The 18,020-nt window shown below is 44.0% G+C and overlaps 1 protein-coding gene across 1 annotated transcript in view; it reads left to right on the forward strand.

Annotated features, from left to right (window-relative positions):
- The window catches only part of LOC123490708 (progesterone-induced-blocking factor 1-like), a gene marked incomplete at both ends in the record, with an annotated part of 14,496 nt that extends 6,748 nt beyond the window's left edge, over positions 1-7,748 (forward strand). The window contains 5 exon segments of the mRNA XM_045220592.1: positions 287-391; positions 393-416; positions 418-470; positions 4,494-4,619; positions 7,650-7,748. Of these exon segments, the coding sequence (XP_045076527.1) occupies positions 287-391; positions 393-416; positions 418-470; positions 4,494-4,619; positions 7,650-7,748 (407 nt within the window).
- Between the last annotated feature and the right edge of the window lie 10,272 nt (positions 7,749-18,020).

Genomic DNA, 18,020 nt, shown 5'->3' on the forward strand with positions numbered 1-18,020 from the left:
GTAGCTGTCAGTACCCCTCCTCCAGAAGGATAGACCACCTCCCTAATCCTAACCCCTCTGTCCTCCAGGTGTCTACTCTGCAGCTGTCAGTGCCCCTCCTCCAGAAGGATAGACCACCTCCCTAACTCCTCTGTCCTCCAGGTGTCTACTCTGCAGCTGTCAGTGCCCCTCCTCCAGAAGGATAGACCACCTCCCTAACCCTCTGTCCTCCAGGTGTCTACTCTGCAGCAGTCAGTGAGCCTCCTCCAGAAGGATAGACCACCTCCCTAACCCCTCTGTCCTCCAGGTGTCTACTCTGCAGCAGTCAGTGAGCCTCCTCCAGAAGGATAAGGAGTATCTTCACAGACAGAGCATGGAGCTGAATGTCCGCTGTGCCCACCAGGAGGACCGCTTTAGAGAGGCTGCACACCCAGCTGGGACGACACTCAGAGGGCCAGGGAGGAGGTCTACGACAAATACGTAGCTTCCAGGTCAGTACCCCTCCCTAACCCTAACCCTTCTAGGTCAGTACCCCTCCCTAACCCTTCTAGGTCAGTACCCCTCCCCAACCCTTCTAGGTCAGTACCCCCCCCTAACCCTTCTAGGTCAGTACCCTCCCTAACCCTTCTAGGTCAGTACCTCCTCCCTAACCCTAACCCTTCTAGGTCAGTACCCCTCCCTAACCCTTCTAGGTCAGTACCCCCCCCCTAACCCTTCAGGTCGGTACCCTCCTAACCCTTCTAGGTCAGTACCCCCCCTAACCCTTCTAGGTCAGTACCTCCCTAACCCTAACCCTTCTATGTCGGTACCCTCCCTAACCCTTCTAGGACGGTACCCCTCCCTAACCCTTCTAGGACGGTACCTCCCTAACCCCTCTAGGTCGGTACCCTCCCTAACCCTTCTAGGTCAGTACCCCTCCCTAACCCTTCTAGGTCAGTACCCTCCCTAACCCCTTCTAGGTCAGTACCCCTCCCTAACCCTTCTAGGTCACTACCCTCCCTAACCCTTCTAGGTCAGTACCCTCCCTAACCCTTCTAGGTCAGTACCCTCCCTAACCCTAACCCTTCTAGGTTGGTACCCCTCCCTAACCCTTCTAGGTCAGTACCCCTCCCTAACCCTTCTAGGTCAGTACACCTCCCTAACCCTTCTAGGTCAGTACATCCCCTAACCCTTCTAGGTCAGTACCCCTCCCTAACCCTTCTAGGTCAGTACCCTCCCCAACCCTTCTAGGTCAGTACCCCTCCCTAACCCTTCTAGGTCAGTACCCCTCCCTAACCCTTCTAGGTCAGTACACCTCCCTAACCCTTCTAGGTCAGTACCCCTCCCTAACCCTTCTAGGTCAGTACCCCTCCCTAACCCTAACCCTTCTAGGTTGGTACCCCTCCCTAACCCTTCTAGGTCAGTACCCCTCCCTAACCCTTCTAGGTTGGTACCCCTCCCTAACTCTAACCCTTCTAGGTTGGTACCCCCCCCTAACCCTAACCCTTCTAGGTTGGTACCTCCCTAACCCTTCTAGGTCAGTACCCTCCCTAACCCTAACCCTTCTAGGTTGGTATCCCTCCCTAACCCTTCTAGGTCGGTACCCCTCCCTAACTTCCCTTCTAGGTCGGTACCCCTCCCTAACCCCTTCTAGGTCAGTACCCTCCCCTAACCCTTCTAGGTCAGTACCCCTCCCTAACCTAACCCTTCTATGTCGGTACCCCTCCCTAACCCTTCTAGGACGGTACCTCCCCAACTCCCTTCTAGGACGGTACCCTCCCTAACCCTTCTAGGTCGGTACCCCTCCCTAACCCTTCTAGGTCAGTACCCCCCCTAACCCTTCTAGGTCAGTACCCCCCTAACCCTTCTAGGTCACTACCCCTCCCTAACCCTTCTAGGTCAGTACCCCTCCCCTAACCCTTCTAGGGTCAGTACCCCCTCCCTAACCCTAACCCTTCTAGGTTGGTACCCCTCCCTAACCCTTCTAGGTCAGTACCCCTCCCTAACCCTAACCCTTCTAGGTTGGTACCCCTCCCTAACCCTAACCCTTCTAGGTTGGTACCCTCCCTAACCCTTCTAGGTCAGTACCCCTCCTAACCCTCTAGGTCAGTACACCTCCCTAACCCTTCAGGTCAGTACACCTCCCTAACCCTTCTAGGTCAGTACCCCCCCCTAACCCTTCTAGGTCAGTACCCCTCCCCAACCCTTCTAGGTCAGTAACCCTCCCTAACCCCTTCTAGGTCAGTACCCCTCCCAACCTTCTAGGTCAGTACCCCTCCCTAACCCTAACCCATCCTAGGTCAGTACCCCTCCCTAACCCTAACCCTTCAAGGTCAGTACCCTCCCTAATCATGACCCAGAGGGCCAGGGAGGATGTCTAAGATAAATATATAGCTTCCAGGTGGGTACCCGTCAAGAGGTCTCCATCACCACCTGAAACCGGGCAGTGTGACTGCAGTACAGACGACCTGGAACGTCCCCAAAGGGCTGGACCAAGCTAGTCCTCCCTAACCCTTCCATGTCAGATCTCCATCACCACCTGAAACTGGGCAGTGTGACTGCAGTACAGACGACCTGAACGCCCCAAAGGGCTGGACCAAGCTAGTCCTCCCTAACCCTTCCATGCTCAGATCTCCATCACCACCTGAAACCGGGCAGTGTGACTGCAGTACAGACGACCTGGAACGTCCCCCAAAGGGCTGGACCAAGCTAGTCCTCCCTAACCCTTCCATGTCAGATCTCCATCGCCACCTGAAACCGGGCAGTGTGACTGCAGGCTACAGACGACCTGGAACGTCCCCGAAGGGCTGGACCAAGCTAGTCCTCCCTAACCCTTCCATGTCAGATCTCCATCACCACCTGAAACTGGGCAGTGTGACTGCAGTACAGACGACCTGGAACGTCCCCAAAGGGCTGGACCAAGCTAGCCAGCCCTGTGGGTGCGTTCCAGCTCAGCTGTGTGTATTGCAGTCCCCTGTCCTGATGATCAGATCTCACAACGCCTGCCTGGAGAAGTGCTTTACCATCTTAGGAACCTTCTTGATGATACATTACTTGACCAAAAGTATGTGGACACCTGCTCGTCCAACAGATGGAGTTGGTCCCCCCCCTTTGCTGCTATAACAGCCTCCACGCTCCTGGGAAGGCTTTGCGCTAGATGTTGGAACATTGCTGCGGGGACACGCTTCATTTAGCCACAGGAGCATTAGTGAGGTCGGGCACTGATGTTGGGCGATTAGGCCTGGCTCGCAGTCCGTGTTCCAATTCATCCCAAATGTGTTCGATGGGGTTGAGGTCAGGACTCTGTGCAGGCCAGTCAAGTTCTTCTACACCGATCTCGACAAACCATTTCTGTATGGACCTTGCTTTGTGCACGGGGGCATTGTCATGCTGAAACTATTGCCACAAAGTTGAAAGCACAGAATCGTCTAGAATGTCATTGTATGCTGTATCGTTAAGATTTCCCTTCACTAGAACTAAGGAGCCTGAACCATGAAAAACAGCCCCAGACCATTATTCCTCCTCCACCAAACTTTACAGTTGGCACTATGCATTCAGGCAGGTAGCGTTCTCCTGGCTTCCGCCAAACCCAGACTCGTCCATCAGACTGCCAGATGGTGAAGCGTGATTCATCACTCCAGAGAACTTGTTTCCACTGCTCCAGAGTCCAATGGCGGCGAGCTTTACACCACTCCAGCCAACACTTGGCATTGCGGATGGTGATCTTAGGCTTGTGTGCGGCTGCTCGGCCATGGAAACCCATTTCATGAAGCTCCAGACAAACAGTTTTTGTGCTGATGTTGCTTCCAGAGGCAGTTTGGAACTGGGTAGTGAGTGTTGCAACCGAGGACAGACGATTTTTACTCGCTACGCGCATCAGCACTCGGTGGTCCCGTTCTGTGAGCTTGTGTGGCCTACCACTTCGCGGCTGAGCCGTTGTTGGTCCTAGACGTTTCCACTACACAATAACAGCACTTAAAGTTGACCGAGGCAGCTCTAGCAGGGAGGAAATTTGACGAACTGACTTGTTGGAAAGGTGCCGTGTTGAAAGTCACTGAGCTCTTCAGTACGGGCCATTCTACTGTCAATGTTTGTCTATGGAGATTGCATGGCTGTGTGCTCGATTTGATACAACTGTCAGCAACGGGTGTGGCTGAAATAGGCGAATCCACTCATTTGAAGGCGTGTCCACGTCCTGCTGTGTGTATATATATATAGTGTGTTTTGGTTGAAGGACCTGCTTTCATTTGAAGGCGTCTCCACGTCCTGCTGTATATATAGTGTGTGTTTTGGTTGAAGGACCTGCTTTCATTTTGTATTAGGCTGTGTTATGCAACATAATTCATAAACCTCCTTTAAAATGTAAACCACATGAAGACCTGATGTTAGCATCTAAAAAACTGTTCCCCTCCGAGACATTACAATATGATATAATATACTGGTTGTTCCACAGAGACCACTACAATAATATATAATATACTGGTTGTTCCACAGAGACCACTACAATAAGATATAATATACTGGTTGTTCCACAGAGACCACTACAAGACAGAGTACGAGAATAAACTTGCTGAGGAGCTGGAGAACATTCGTCTGAAGACCAGCCAGGAGATCGACAGCCTGCAGAGGACCTCCAAGGAGATGTACGAGAGAGAGAACAGGTGAGATTATAGAGATGTACCAGAGAGAGAACAGGTGAGATTATAGAGATGGACCAGAGAGAGAGAGAACAGGTGAGATTATAGAGATGGACCAGAGAGAGAGAGAACAGGTGAGATTATAGAGATGGACCAGAGAGAGAACAGGTGAGATTATAGAGATGGACCAGAGAGAGAACAGGTGAGATTATAGAGATGGACCAGAGAGGGAGAACAGGTGAGATTATAGAGATGGACCAGAGAGAGAGAGAACAGGTGAGATTATAGAGATGGACCAGAGAGAGAACAGGTGAGATTATAGAGATGGACCAGAGAGAGAACAGGTGAGATTATAGAGATGGACCAGAGAGGGGAGAACAGGTGAGATTATAGAGATGGACCAGAGAGGGGAGAAACAGGTGAGATTATAGAGATGGACCAGAGAGAGAGAGAACAGGTGAGAGTTATAGAGATGGACCAGAGAGAGAGAGAACAGGTGAGATTATAGAGATGGACCAGAGAGAGAACAGGTGAGATTATAGAGATGGACCAGAGAGAGAGAGAACAGGTGAGATTATAGAGATGGACCAGAGAGAGAGAGAACAGGTGAGATTATAGAGATGGACCAGAGAGAGAGAGAACAGGTGAGATTATAGAGATGGACCAGAGAGAGAGAACAGGTGAGATTATAGAGATGGACCAGAGAGAGAACAGGTGAGATTATAGAGATGGACCAGAGAGAGAACAGGTGAGATTATAGAGATGGACCAGAGAGAGAACAGGTGAGATTATAGAGATGGACCAGAGAGAGAGAGAACAGGTGAGATTATAGAGATGGACCAGAGAGAGAGAGAGAACAGGTGAGATTATAGAGATGGACCAGAGAGAGAACAGGTGAGATTATAGAGATGGACCAGAGAGAGAGAACAGGTGAGATTATAGAGATGGACCAGAGAGAGAGAGAACAGGTGAGATTATAGAGATGGACCAGAGAGAGAACAGGTGAGATTATAGAGATGGACCAGAGAGAGAGAACAGGTGAGATTATAGAGATGGACCAGAGAGAGAACAGGTGAGATTATAGAGATGGACCAGAGAGAGAACAGGTGAGATTATAGAGATGGACCAGAGAGAGAACAGGTGAGATTATAGAGATGGACCAGAGAGAGAGAACAGGTGAGATTATAGAGATGGACCAGAGAGAGAGAGAACAGGTGAGATTATAGAGATGGACCAGAGAGAGAACAGGTGGAGATTATAGAGATGGACCAGGAGAGAGAGAACAGGTGAGATTATAGAGATGGACCAGAGAGAGAACAGGTGAGATTATAGAGATGGACCAGAGAGAGAACAGGTGAGATTATAGAGATGGACCGAGAGAGAGAGAGAACAGGTGAGATTATAGAGATGGACCAGAGAGAGAGAGAACAGGTGAGATTATAGAGATGGACCAGAGAGAGAACAGGTGAGATTATAGAGATGGACCAGAGAGAGAACAGGTGAGATTATAGAGATGGACCAGAGAGAGAGAGAACAGGTGAGATTATAGAGATGGACCAGAGAGAGAACAGGTGAGATTATAGAGATGGACCAGAGAGAGAACAGGTGAGATTATAGAGATGGACCAGAGAGAGAACAGGTGAGATTATAGAGATGGACCAGAGAGAGAACAGGTGAGATTATAGAGATGGACCAGAGAGAGAGAGAACAGGTGAGATTATAGAGATGTACCAGAGAGAGAGAGAACAGGTGAGATTATAGAGATGGACCAGAGAGAGAGAGAACAGGGTGAGATTATAGAGATGGACCAGAGAGAGAACAGGTGAGATTATAGAGATGGACCAGAGAGGAGAGAACAGGTGAGATTATAGAGATGGACCAGAGAGAGAACAGGTGAGATTATAGAGATGGACCAGAGAGAGAGAGAACAGGTGAGATTATAGAGATGGACCAGAGAGAGAGAACAGGTGAGATTATAGAGATGGACCAGAGAGAGAGAGAACAGGTGAGATTATAGAGATGGACCAGAGAGAGAGAGAACAGGTGAGATTATAGAGATGGACCAGAGAGAGAGAGAACAGGTGAGATTATAGAGATGGACCAGAGAGAGAGAGAACAGGTGAGATTATAGAGATGGACCAGAGAGAGAACAGGTGAGATTATAGAGATGGACCAGAGAGAGAGAGAACAGGTGAGATTATAGAGATGGACCAGAGAGAGAGAGAACAGGTGAGATTATAGAGATGGACCAGAGAGAGAACAGGTGAGATTATAGAGATGGACCAGAGAGAGAACAGGTGAGATTATAGAGATGGACCAGAGAGAGAACAGGTGAGATTATAGAGATGGACCAGAGAGAGAACAGGTGAGATTATAGAGATGGACCAGAGAGAGAGAGAACAGGTGAGATTATAAAGATGGACCAGAGAGAGGGAGAACAGGTGAGATTATAGAGATGGACCAGAGAGAGAGAGAACAGGTGAGATTATAAAGATGGACCAGAGAGAGGGAGAACAGGTGAGATTATAGAGATGGACCAGAGAGAGAGAACAGGTGAGATTATAGAGATGGACCAGAGAGAGAGAACAGGTGAGATTATAGAGATGGACCAGAGAGAGAACAGGTGAGATTATAGAGATGGACCAGAGAGAGAACAGGTGAGATTATAGAGATGGACCAGAGAGAGAGAACAGGTGAGATTATAGAGATGGACTATTATTGCTTGTTCTGAATACAGTGCTGTGTCCACTGGGTGGGGCTCTTTCACTGAGTTTGTTCTGAATACAGGAATGAACTCTCCTCAGAACATGTATTCTGAGATTCAACAAATTGCATGATTGAGTGCCCCTAAAAATGCACCTTACTCCCTATTTAGTGCCCTGGCCCTATCCAGTAGTTGTGCACTACTTTTTGCCCCCTATTCAGTAGTGCACTACTTTTGACCAGGACCCATAAGTACCATTTGAGAGACAACCTATGTCAACATGAAGATGATTGGTTGTTAATTCTGCATGGTTTTAATTCTTACCAGTACTGCTTCTTTCTGTCCCCTAGGAACCTTCGTGAGACGCGTGACAACGCAGTGCTGGAGAAGGACAGAGCGATGACAGCAGAGAGAGAGACACAGGCCAGATACGACCAGCTACTAGAACAGTAAGAGAGAGAGAGACAGGCCAGTTACTACCAGCTACTAGAACAGTAAGAGAGAGAGACAGGCCAGATACTACCAGCTACTAGAACAGTAAGAGAGAGACAGGCCAGATACTACCAGCTACTAGAACAGTAAGAGAGAGAGAGACAGGCCAGATACTACCAGCTACTAGGAACAGTAAAGAGAGAGAGAGACAGGCCAGATACTACCAGCTACTAGAACAGTAAGAGAGAGAGAGACAGGCCAGATACTACCAGCTACTAGAACAGTAAGAGAGAGAGAGAGACAGGCCAGATACTACCAGCTACTAGAACAGTAAGAGAGAGAGAGAGACAGGCCAGATACTACCAGCTACTAGAACAGTAAAGAGAGAGAGAGAGACAGGCCTGATACTAAGCTACTAGAACAGAAAGAGAGAGAGAGAGACAGGCCAGATACTACCAGCTACTAGAACAGTAAGAGAGAGAGAGACAGGCCAGATACTACCAGCTACTAGAACAGTAAGAGAGAGAGAGAGAGAGACAGGCCAGATACGACCAGCTACTAGAACAGTAAGAGAGAGAGAGAGAGACAGGCCAGATACTACCAGCTACTAGAACAGTAAGAGAGAGAGAGAGAGACAGGCCAGATACTACCAGCTACTAGAACAGTGAGACTGTTTCTATAAGGCTTTGGGTCCAATCGTTAGTTTTGCCATTCAGACTCCAGTTAATGCATTGATATGGACAGGGGTGGGACCTGAACCTAGGTCAACACTCCTCTTCTGAAACCCTCCATACATACAGGCCCTGGTTTAAATAGACCGAACACAAATATAAACGCAACAATTTCAAACATTTTACTGAGTTACAGTTCATTTAAGAAAATCAGTCCATTTTAATAAATTCATTAGTCCCTAAATCTATGGATTTCACGTGACTGGGAATAGAGATGTGCATCTGCTGGTTACAGATACGTTGGGGAATGGATCAGATAACCAGTCAGTATCAGGTGTGACTACCATCTGCCTCATACAGCGCGACACATCTCCTTCACATAGAGTTGATCAGGCTGTTGACTGGAATGTTGCCCCACTCCTCTTCAAGTTGCTGGATATTGGCGGGAACTGGAACACGCTGGCCTAAACTTTGATCCAGAGCATCCCAAACATGCTCCGTGCAGGCCATGGAAGAACTGGGATATTTTCAGCTTCCAGTAATTTGTTTACCGATACTTGCGACATGGGGCCGAGGATTATCACGCTGAAACATGAGGTGATGGTGGTGGATGAATGGCACGACAATGGGGCCTCAGGATCTCGTCACGGTATCTCTGTGCATTCAAATTGCCATAGATAAAATGCAATTGTGTTCGTTGTCCGTAGCATATGCCTGCCCATACCATAACCCCACCGCCACCATGGGGCACTCTGTTCACAAGGTTGACATCATTAAACCGCTCGCCCACACGACTCCATACACGTGGTCTACGGTTGTGAGGCCGGTTGGACGTACTGCCAAATTCTCTAAAACTACGTTGGAGGCGGCTTATGGTAGAGAAATTAACATACAATTATCTGGCAACAGCTCTGGTAAACATTCCTGCAGTCAGCATGCTAATTGCACGCTACTAAAAACTGCACATTTTAGAGTGGGCTTTTATTGTCCCCAGCACAAGGTGCACCTGTGTAACGATCATGCTGTTTAATCAGCTTCTTGATATGCCACACCTGTCAGGTGGATGGATTATCTTGGCAAAGGAGAAATGCTTCACTAACAGGGATGCAAACAAATTTGCACAACATTTTCTGAGAAATAAGCTTTTTGTGCGTATGGAACATTTCTGGGATCTTTTTATTTCAGCTCATGAAACATGGGACCAACACTTTACATGTTGCGTTTTATATTTTTGTTCAGTGTAGTGTAAGTTACTATAGCTGCTTTTATGAGACCCTGTTAATGAATGTGTGTTCCTTCCTGAAGACACCTCGGTTCCACTTCAAAGATATAGCGTTCTGTACGTGACGACTGGTCTGACTGCATTCCACTGAGACGACGTCTATGACTGACTGGCAATGACATGTAATCATGGTAAACGATGTTTAATTAAAGGGTGTTCATGTAGAAGTACATTCACTCAGGGGTCAACTGGCGTCACAGCTTCGCATGTGAACAGACGTTTGGGCTACAGCTCGAAGGTGAATACCGTTTTTTTAGGATTGACGCGGTCGTAGTTTCACACCAGTAATGTCGTCAGGAACGTCTTTGGGTTGTAGGCTCAGTGTTCTTAGTTGTTTGTTTTTACTCTAAGCTATCATGTTATCTTTGAGATGCGTCAGGCGTGCAATATATGGATGATGTTTGATGGTTTCCCCAGTGTAATATCATAGTCCTTTAGAGGTCTGTAATATATGGATGATGTTTGATGGTTTCCCCAGTGTAATATCCTAGTCCTTTAGAGGTCTGCAATATATGGATGATGTTTGATGGTTTCCCCAGTGTAATATCCTAGTCCTTTAGAGGTCTGTAATATATGGATGATGTTTGATGGTTTCCCCAGTGTAATATCCTCGTCCTTTAGAGGTCTGTAATATATGGATGATGTTTGATGGTTTCCCCAGTGTAATATCCTCGTCCTTTAGAGGTCTGTAATATATGGATGATGTTTGATGGTTTCCCCAGTGTAATATCCTCGTCCTTTAGAGAGGTCTGTAATATATGGATGATGTTTGATGGTTTCCCCAGTGTAATATCCTAGTCCTTTAGAGGTCTGTAATATATGGATGATGTTTGATGGTTTCCCCAGTGTAATATCCTAGTCCTTTAGAGGTCTGTAATATATGGATGATGTTTGATGGTTTCCCCCAGTGTAATATCCTAGTCCTTTAGAGGTCTGTAATATATGGATGATGTTTGATGGTTTCCCCAGTGTAATATCCTAGTCCTTTAGAGGTCTGTAATATATGGATGATGTTTGATGGTTTCCCCAGTGTAATATCCTAGTCCTTTAGAGGTCTGTAAATATGGATGATGTTTGATGGTTTCCCCAGTGTAATATCCCTAGTCCTTTAGAGGTCTGTAATATATGGATGATGTTTGATGGTTTCAGTGTAATATCCTAGTCCTTTAGAGGTCTGTAATATATGGATGATGTTTGATGGTTTCCCCAGTGTAATATCCTAGTCCTTTAGGGGTCTGTAATATATGGATGATGTTTGATGGTTTCCAGTGTAATATCCTAGTCCTTTAGAGGTCTGTAATATATGGATGATGTTTGATGGTTTCCCCCAGTGTAATATCCTAGTCCTTTAGGGGTCTGTAATATATGGATGATGTTTGATGGTTTCCCCAGTGTAATATCCTAGTCCTTTAGAGGTCTGTAATATATGGATGATGTTTGATGGTTTCCCCAGTGTAATATCCTAGTCCTTTAGAGGTCTGTAATATATGGATGATGTTTGATGGTTTCCCCAGTGTAATATCTTAGTCCTTTAGAGGTCTGTAATATATGGATGATGTTTGATGGTTTCCCCAGTGTAATATCCTAGTCCTTTAGAGGTCTGTAATATATGGATGATGTTTGATGGTTTCCCCAGTGTAATATCCTAGTCCTTTAGAGGTCTGTAATATATGGATGATGTTTGATGGTTTCCCCAGTGTAATATCCTCGTCCTTTAGAGGTCTGTAATATATGGATGATGTTTGATGGTTTCCCCAGTGTAATATCCTAGTCCTTTAGGGGTCTGTAATATATGGATGATGTTTGATGGTTTCCCCAGTGTAATATCCTAGTCCTTTAGAGGTCTGTAATATATGGATGATGTTTGATGGTTTCCCCAGTGTAATATCCTCGTCCTTTAGAGGTCTGTAATATATGGATGATGTTTGATGGTTTCCCCAGTGTAATATCCTAGTCCTTTAGGGTCTGTAATATATGGATGATGTTTGATGGTTTCCCCAGTGTACATATCCTAGTCCTTTAGAGGTCTGTAATATATGGATGATGTTTGATGGTTTCCCCAGTGTAATATCCTAGTCCTTTAGAGGTCTGTAATATATGGATGATGTTTGATGGTTTCCCCAGTGTAATATCCTAGTCCTTTAGAGGTCTGTAATATATGGATGATGTTTGATGGTTTCCAGTGTAATATCCTAGTCCTTTAGAGGTCTGTAATATATGGATGATGTTTGATGGTTTCCCCAGTGTAATATCCTAGTCCTTTAGAGGTCTGTAATATATGGATGATGTTTGATGGTTTCCCCAGTGTAATATCCTAGTCCTTTAGAGGTCTGTAATATATGGATGATGTTTGATGGTTTCCCCAGTGTAATATCCTAGTCCTTTAGAGGTCTGTAATATATGGATGATGTTTGATGGTTTCCCAGTGTAATATCCTAGTCCTTTAGAGGTCTGTAATATATGGATGATGTTTGATGGTTTCCCCAGTGTAATATCCTAGTCCTTTAGAGGTCTGTAATATATGGATGATGTTTGATGGTTTCCCCAGTGTAATATCCTAGTCCTTTAGAGGTCTGTAATATATGGATGATGGTTTGATGGTTTCCCAGTGTAATATCCTAGTCCTTTAGAGGTCTGTAATATAGTGGATGATGTTTGATGGTTTCCCAGTGTAATATCCTAGTCCTTTAGAGGTCTGTAATATATGGATGATGTTTGATGGTTTCCCCAGTGTAATATCCTAGTCCTTTAGAGGTCTGTAATATATGGATGATGTTTGATGGTTCCCCAGTGTAATATCCTAGTCCTTTAGAGGTCTGTAAATATGGATGATGTTTGAGTTGGTTTCCCCAGTGTAATATCCTAGTCCTTTAGAGGTCTGTAATATGGATGATGTTTGATGGTTTCCCCAGTGTAATATCCTAGTCCTTTAGAGGTCTGTAATATATGGATGATGTTTGATGGTTTCCCCAGTGTAATATCCTAGTCCTTTAGAGGTCTGTAAATATGGATGATGTTTGATGGTTTCCCCAGTGTAATATCCTAGTCCTTTAGAGGTCTGTAATATATGGATGATGTTTGATGGTTTCCCCAGTGTAATATCCTAGTCCTTTAGAGGTCTGCCTTAATATATGGATGATGTTTGATGGTTTCCCCAGTGTAATATCCTAGTCCTTTAGAGGTCTGTACATATATGGATGATGTTTGATGGTTTCCCCAGTGTAATATCCTAGTCCTTTAGAGTGTCTGTAATATATGGATGATGTTTGATAGTTTCCCAGGTAATATCCTAGTCCTTTAGAGGTCTGTAACATATGGATGATGTTTGATGGTTTCCCCAGTGTAATATCCTAGTCCTTTGGAGAGGCTCTGTAGTATATGGATGATGTTTGATGGTTTCCCCAGTGTAATATCCTAGTCCTTTAGAGGTCTGTAATATATGGATGATGTTTGATGGTTTCCCCAGTGTAATATCCTAGTCCTTTAGAGGTCTGTAATATATGGATGATGTTTGATGGTTTCCCAGTGTAATATCCTAGTCCTTTAGAGGTCTGTAAATATGGATGATGTTTGATGGTTTCCCCAGTGTAATATCCTAGTCCTTTAGAGGTCTGTAATATATGGATGATGTTTGATGGTTTCCCCAGTGTAATATCCTAGTCCTTTAGGGGTCCTGTAATATATGGATGATGTTTGATGGTTTCCCCAGTGTATATCCTAGTCCTTTAGAGGTCTGTAATATATGGATGATGTTTGATGGTTTCCCCAGTGTAATATCCTAGTCCTTTAGAGGGTCTGTAATATATGGGATGATGTTTGATGGTTTCCCCATGCGTAATATCCTGGGTCCTTTAGAGGTCTGCAAGATATGGATGATGTTTGATGGTTTCCCCAGTGTAATATCCTAGTCCTTTAGAGGTCTGTACATATATGGATGATGTTTGATGGTTTAGTGTAATATCCCTAGTCCTTTAGGGAGGTCTGTAATATATGGATGATGTTTGATGGTTTCCCCAGTGTAATATCCTAGTCCTTTAGAGGTCTGTAATATATGGATGATGTTTGATGGTTTCCCCAGTGTAATATCCTAGTCCTTTAGAGGTCTGTAATATATGGATGATGTTTGATGGTTTCCCCAGTGTAATATCCTAGTCCTTTAGAGGTCTGTAATATATGGATGATGTTTGATGGTTTCCCCAGTGTAATATCCTAGTCCTTTAGAGGTCTCTGTAATATATGGATGATGTTTGATGGTTTCCCAGTGTAATATCCCAGTCCTTTAGAGGGTCTGTAATATATGGATGATGTTTGATGGTTTCCCCAGTGTAATATCCTAGTCCTTTAGGGTCTCTGTAATATATGGATGATGTTTGATGGTTTCCCCCAGTGTAATATCCTAGTCCTTTAGAAAGTCTGTAATATATGGATGATGTTTGATGGTTTCCCCAGTGTAATATCCTAGTCCTTTAGAGGTCTGTAATATATGGATGATGTTTGATGGTTTCCCCAGTGTAATATCCTAGTCCTTTAGAGGTCTGGTATTATATGGATGATGTTTGATGGTTTCCCATGTAATATCCTAGTCCCAGAGGTCTGCAATATATGGATGATGTTTTGATGGTTTCCCCCAGTGTAATATCCTAGTCCTTTAGAGGTCTTAATATATGGATGATGTTTGATGGTTTCCCCAGTGTAATATCCCTAGTCCTTTAGAGGTCTGTAATATATGGATGATGTTTGATGGATTTCCCCCAGTGTAATATCCTAGTCCTTTAGAGGTCTGTAAATATGGATGATGTTTGATGGTTTCCCCAGTGTAATATCCTAGTCCTTTAGAGGTCTGGCTAATATATGGATGATGTTTTGATGGTTTCCCCAGTGTAATATCCTAGTCCTTTAGAGGTCTGTAATATATGGATGATGTTTGATGGTTTCCCCAGTGTAAATCCTATCCTTTAGGGGTCTGTAAATATGGACTGAGTGTTTGATGGTTTCCCAGTGTAATATCCTAGTCCTTTAGAGGTCGTAATATATGGAGGTGATGTTTGATGGTTTCCCCCAGTGTAATATCCCTAGTCCTTTAGAGGTCTGTAATATATGGATGATGTTTGATGGTTTCCCCAGTGTAATATCCTAGTCCTTTAGAGGTCTGTACTATATGGATGATGTTTGATGGTTTCCCCAGTGTAATATCCTAGTCCTTTTTAGAGGTCTGTAATATATGGATGATGTTTGATGGTTTCCCCAGTGTAATATCCTAATCTTTTAGAGGTCTGTAATATATGGATGATGTTTGATGGTTTCCCCAGTGTAATATCCATAGTCCTTTAGAGGTCGAATATATGGATGATGTTTGGATGGTTTCCCCAGCGTGTAATATCCTTAGTCCTTTAGAGGTCTGATAATATATGGATGAAGGGTTTGATGGTTTCCCCAGTGTAATATCCTAGTCGCTTAGAGGTCTGTAATATATGGATGATGTTTGATGGTTTCCCCCAGTGTAATATCCTAGTCCTTTAGAGGTGTAAATATGGATGATGTTTGATGGTTTCCCCAGTGTAATATCCTAGTCGCTTTAGAGTGTCTGCAATATATGGATGATGTTTGATGGTTTCCCCAGTGTAATATCCTAGTCCTTTAGAGGGTCTGTAACATATGGATGATGTTTGATGGTTTCCCCAATGTAATATCCTCGTCCTTTAGAGGTCTGTAATATAGTGGATGATGTTTGATGGTTTAGTGTAAATATCCTCGTCCTTTTGAGGTCTGTAAAATGGATGATGTTTGATGGTTTCCAGTGTAATATCCATAGTCCTTTAGAGGTCTGTAACTTATATGGATGATGTTTGATGGTTTCCCCAGTGCTAATATCCCTAGTCCTTTAGAGGTCTGTAATATATGGATGATGTTTGATGGTTTCCCCAGTGTAATATCCCTAGTCCTTTAGAGGTCTGTAATAGTATGGATGATGTTTGATGGTTTCCCGTGTAATATCCTAGTCCTTTAGGGAGGTCTGTAATATCAATGGATGATGTTTGATGGTTTCCCAGTGTAATATCCTAGTCCTTTTTAGAGGGTCTGTAATATATGGATGATGTTTGATGGTTTCCCCAGTGTAATATCCTCGTCCTTTAGAGGATCTGTAATATATGGATGATGTTTGATGGTTTCCCCAGTGTGTAATATCCTAGTCCTTTAGAGGTCTGTAATATATGGATGATGTTTGATGGTTTAGTGCCAATATCCTAGTCCTTTAGAGGTCTGTAATATATGGATGATGTTTGATGGTTTCCCCAGTGTAATATCCTAGTCCTTTAGAGGTCTGGTAAATAGTGGATGATGTTTGATGGTTTCCCAGTGTGAAATATCCTGTCCTCTAGAGGTCTGCGGAATATAGGGATGATGTTTGATGGTTTCCCCAGTGCGCAATATCCTAGTCCTTTAGAGGTCTGTAGATATATGGATGATGTTTGATGGTTTCCCCAGTGTAATATCCTAGTCCCTTTAGAGGTCTGTAATATAGGTGGATGATGTTTGATGGTTTCCCCAGTGTAATATCCTAGTCCTTTAGAGGTCTGTAATATGGATGATGTTTGATGGTTTTTCCCAGTGGTAATATCCTAGTCCTTTAGAGGTCTGTAATATATGGATGATGTTTGATGGTTTCCCCAGTGTAATATCCTAGTCCTTAAGAGTGTCTGTAATATATGGATGATGTTTGATGGTTTTCCCAGTGTAATATCCTCCGCCTTAGAGGTCTGTAAGAATGGATGATGTTTGATGAGTTTCTCAGTGTAATATCCTAGTCCTTTAGAGGTCGTAATATATGTGGATGATGTTTGATGGTTTCTCAGTGTAATATTCGTTTAGAGGTCGTAATATATGGATGATGTTGATGGTTTGCAGTGTAATATCTTAGTCCTTTAGAGGTCTGTAATATATGGATGATGTTTGATGGTTTCAGTGTAATATCCTAGTCCTCTAGGAGGTCTGTAATATATGGATGATGTTTGATGGTTTCCCCAGTGTAATATCCCTAGTCCTTTAGAGGTCTGTAAATATGGATGATGTTTGATGGTTTCAGTGTAATATCCTCGTCCTTTAGGAGGTCTGTAATATATGGATGATGTTTGATGGTTTCCCCAGTGTAATATCCTAGTCCTCTAGAGGTCTGTAATATATGGATGATGTTCGATGGTTTCCTCAGTGTAATATCCTCGTCCTTTAGAGGTCTGTAAATGGATGATGTTTGATGGTTTCCCAGTGTAATATCCTAGTCCCTTAGAGGTCTGTAAATATTGGATGATGTTGTGAACTGGTTTCCCCCAGTGTAATATCCTAGTCCTTTAGAGGTCTGTAATATATGATGATGTTTGATGGTTTCAGTGTGTATATCCTAGTCCTTTAGAGGTCTGTAAATGGATGGATGTTTGATGGTTTCCCCAGTGTACATATCCTGAGTCCTCTAGAGGTCTGTAATATAGGATGATGTTTGGATGGTTTTCAGTGTAACATTCTAGTCCTTTAGGGGAGGTTTGTAATATATGGATGATGTTTGATGGTTTCCCAGTGTAATATCCTCGTCCTTAGGAGGTGTAAGATATGGATGATGTTTGATGGTTTAGCAGTGTAGATCCTAGTCCTAGAGGTCTGACAATATATGGATGATGTTTGATGGTTTGCAGTGTAATATCCTAGTCCTTTAGAGGTCTGGGTAATATATGGATGATGTTTTGATGGTTTCCCCAGTGTAATATCCTAGTCTCCTGGGAGGTCTGTAATATATGGAGGAAGTTTGATGGTTTCCAGTGTAATATCCCAGTCTCTAGAGTGTCTGTAATATATGGATGATGTTTGATGGTTTGCAGGTAATATTGAGTTAGATGGTCTGTAATATAAGTGGATGATGGGAAGTTTGATGAGACCAGCAAGTAATATCCGTTTTAGAGGTCTGTAATATATGGATGATGTTTGATGGTTTCTGAGTGTAATATTTGGTCTCAGAGTGTTAGTGGCAGGGGGATGATGTTTGATTGTTTCTCAGTGTAATATCTCATGTCCTTTAGAGGTTGGGTAATATATGATGATGTTTAATCAGTAATATCATTCTTAGAGGTCTGTAATAATGATGATGTTTGATGGTTTGGGGGTGTAATATCCGTTAGAGGTCTGTGGATATATGGATGATGCTTTGGATGGTTTCCTCAGGAATATTATTTTAGAGGTTGTAAAAAGGATGATGTGATGTTCAGTGTAATATCCTAGTTTTAGAGGTCTGAAATATATGGATGATGTTTGATGGTTTCCCAAGGTAATATCTAGTCCTTTAGGGGTCT

The sequence above is a fragment of the Coregonus clupeaformis genome, unplaced genomic scaffold, assembly GCF_020615455.1.
Source record: "Coregonus clupeaformis isolate EN_2021a unplaced genomic scaffold, ASM2061545v1 scaf4474, whole genome shotgun sequence".
NCBI classification, from domain to species: Eukaryota; Metazoa; Chordata; class Actinopteri; order Salmoniformes; family Salmonidae; genus Coregonus; species Coregonus clupeaformis.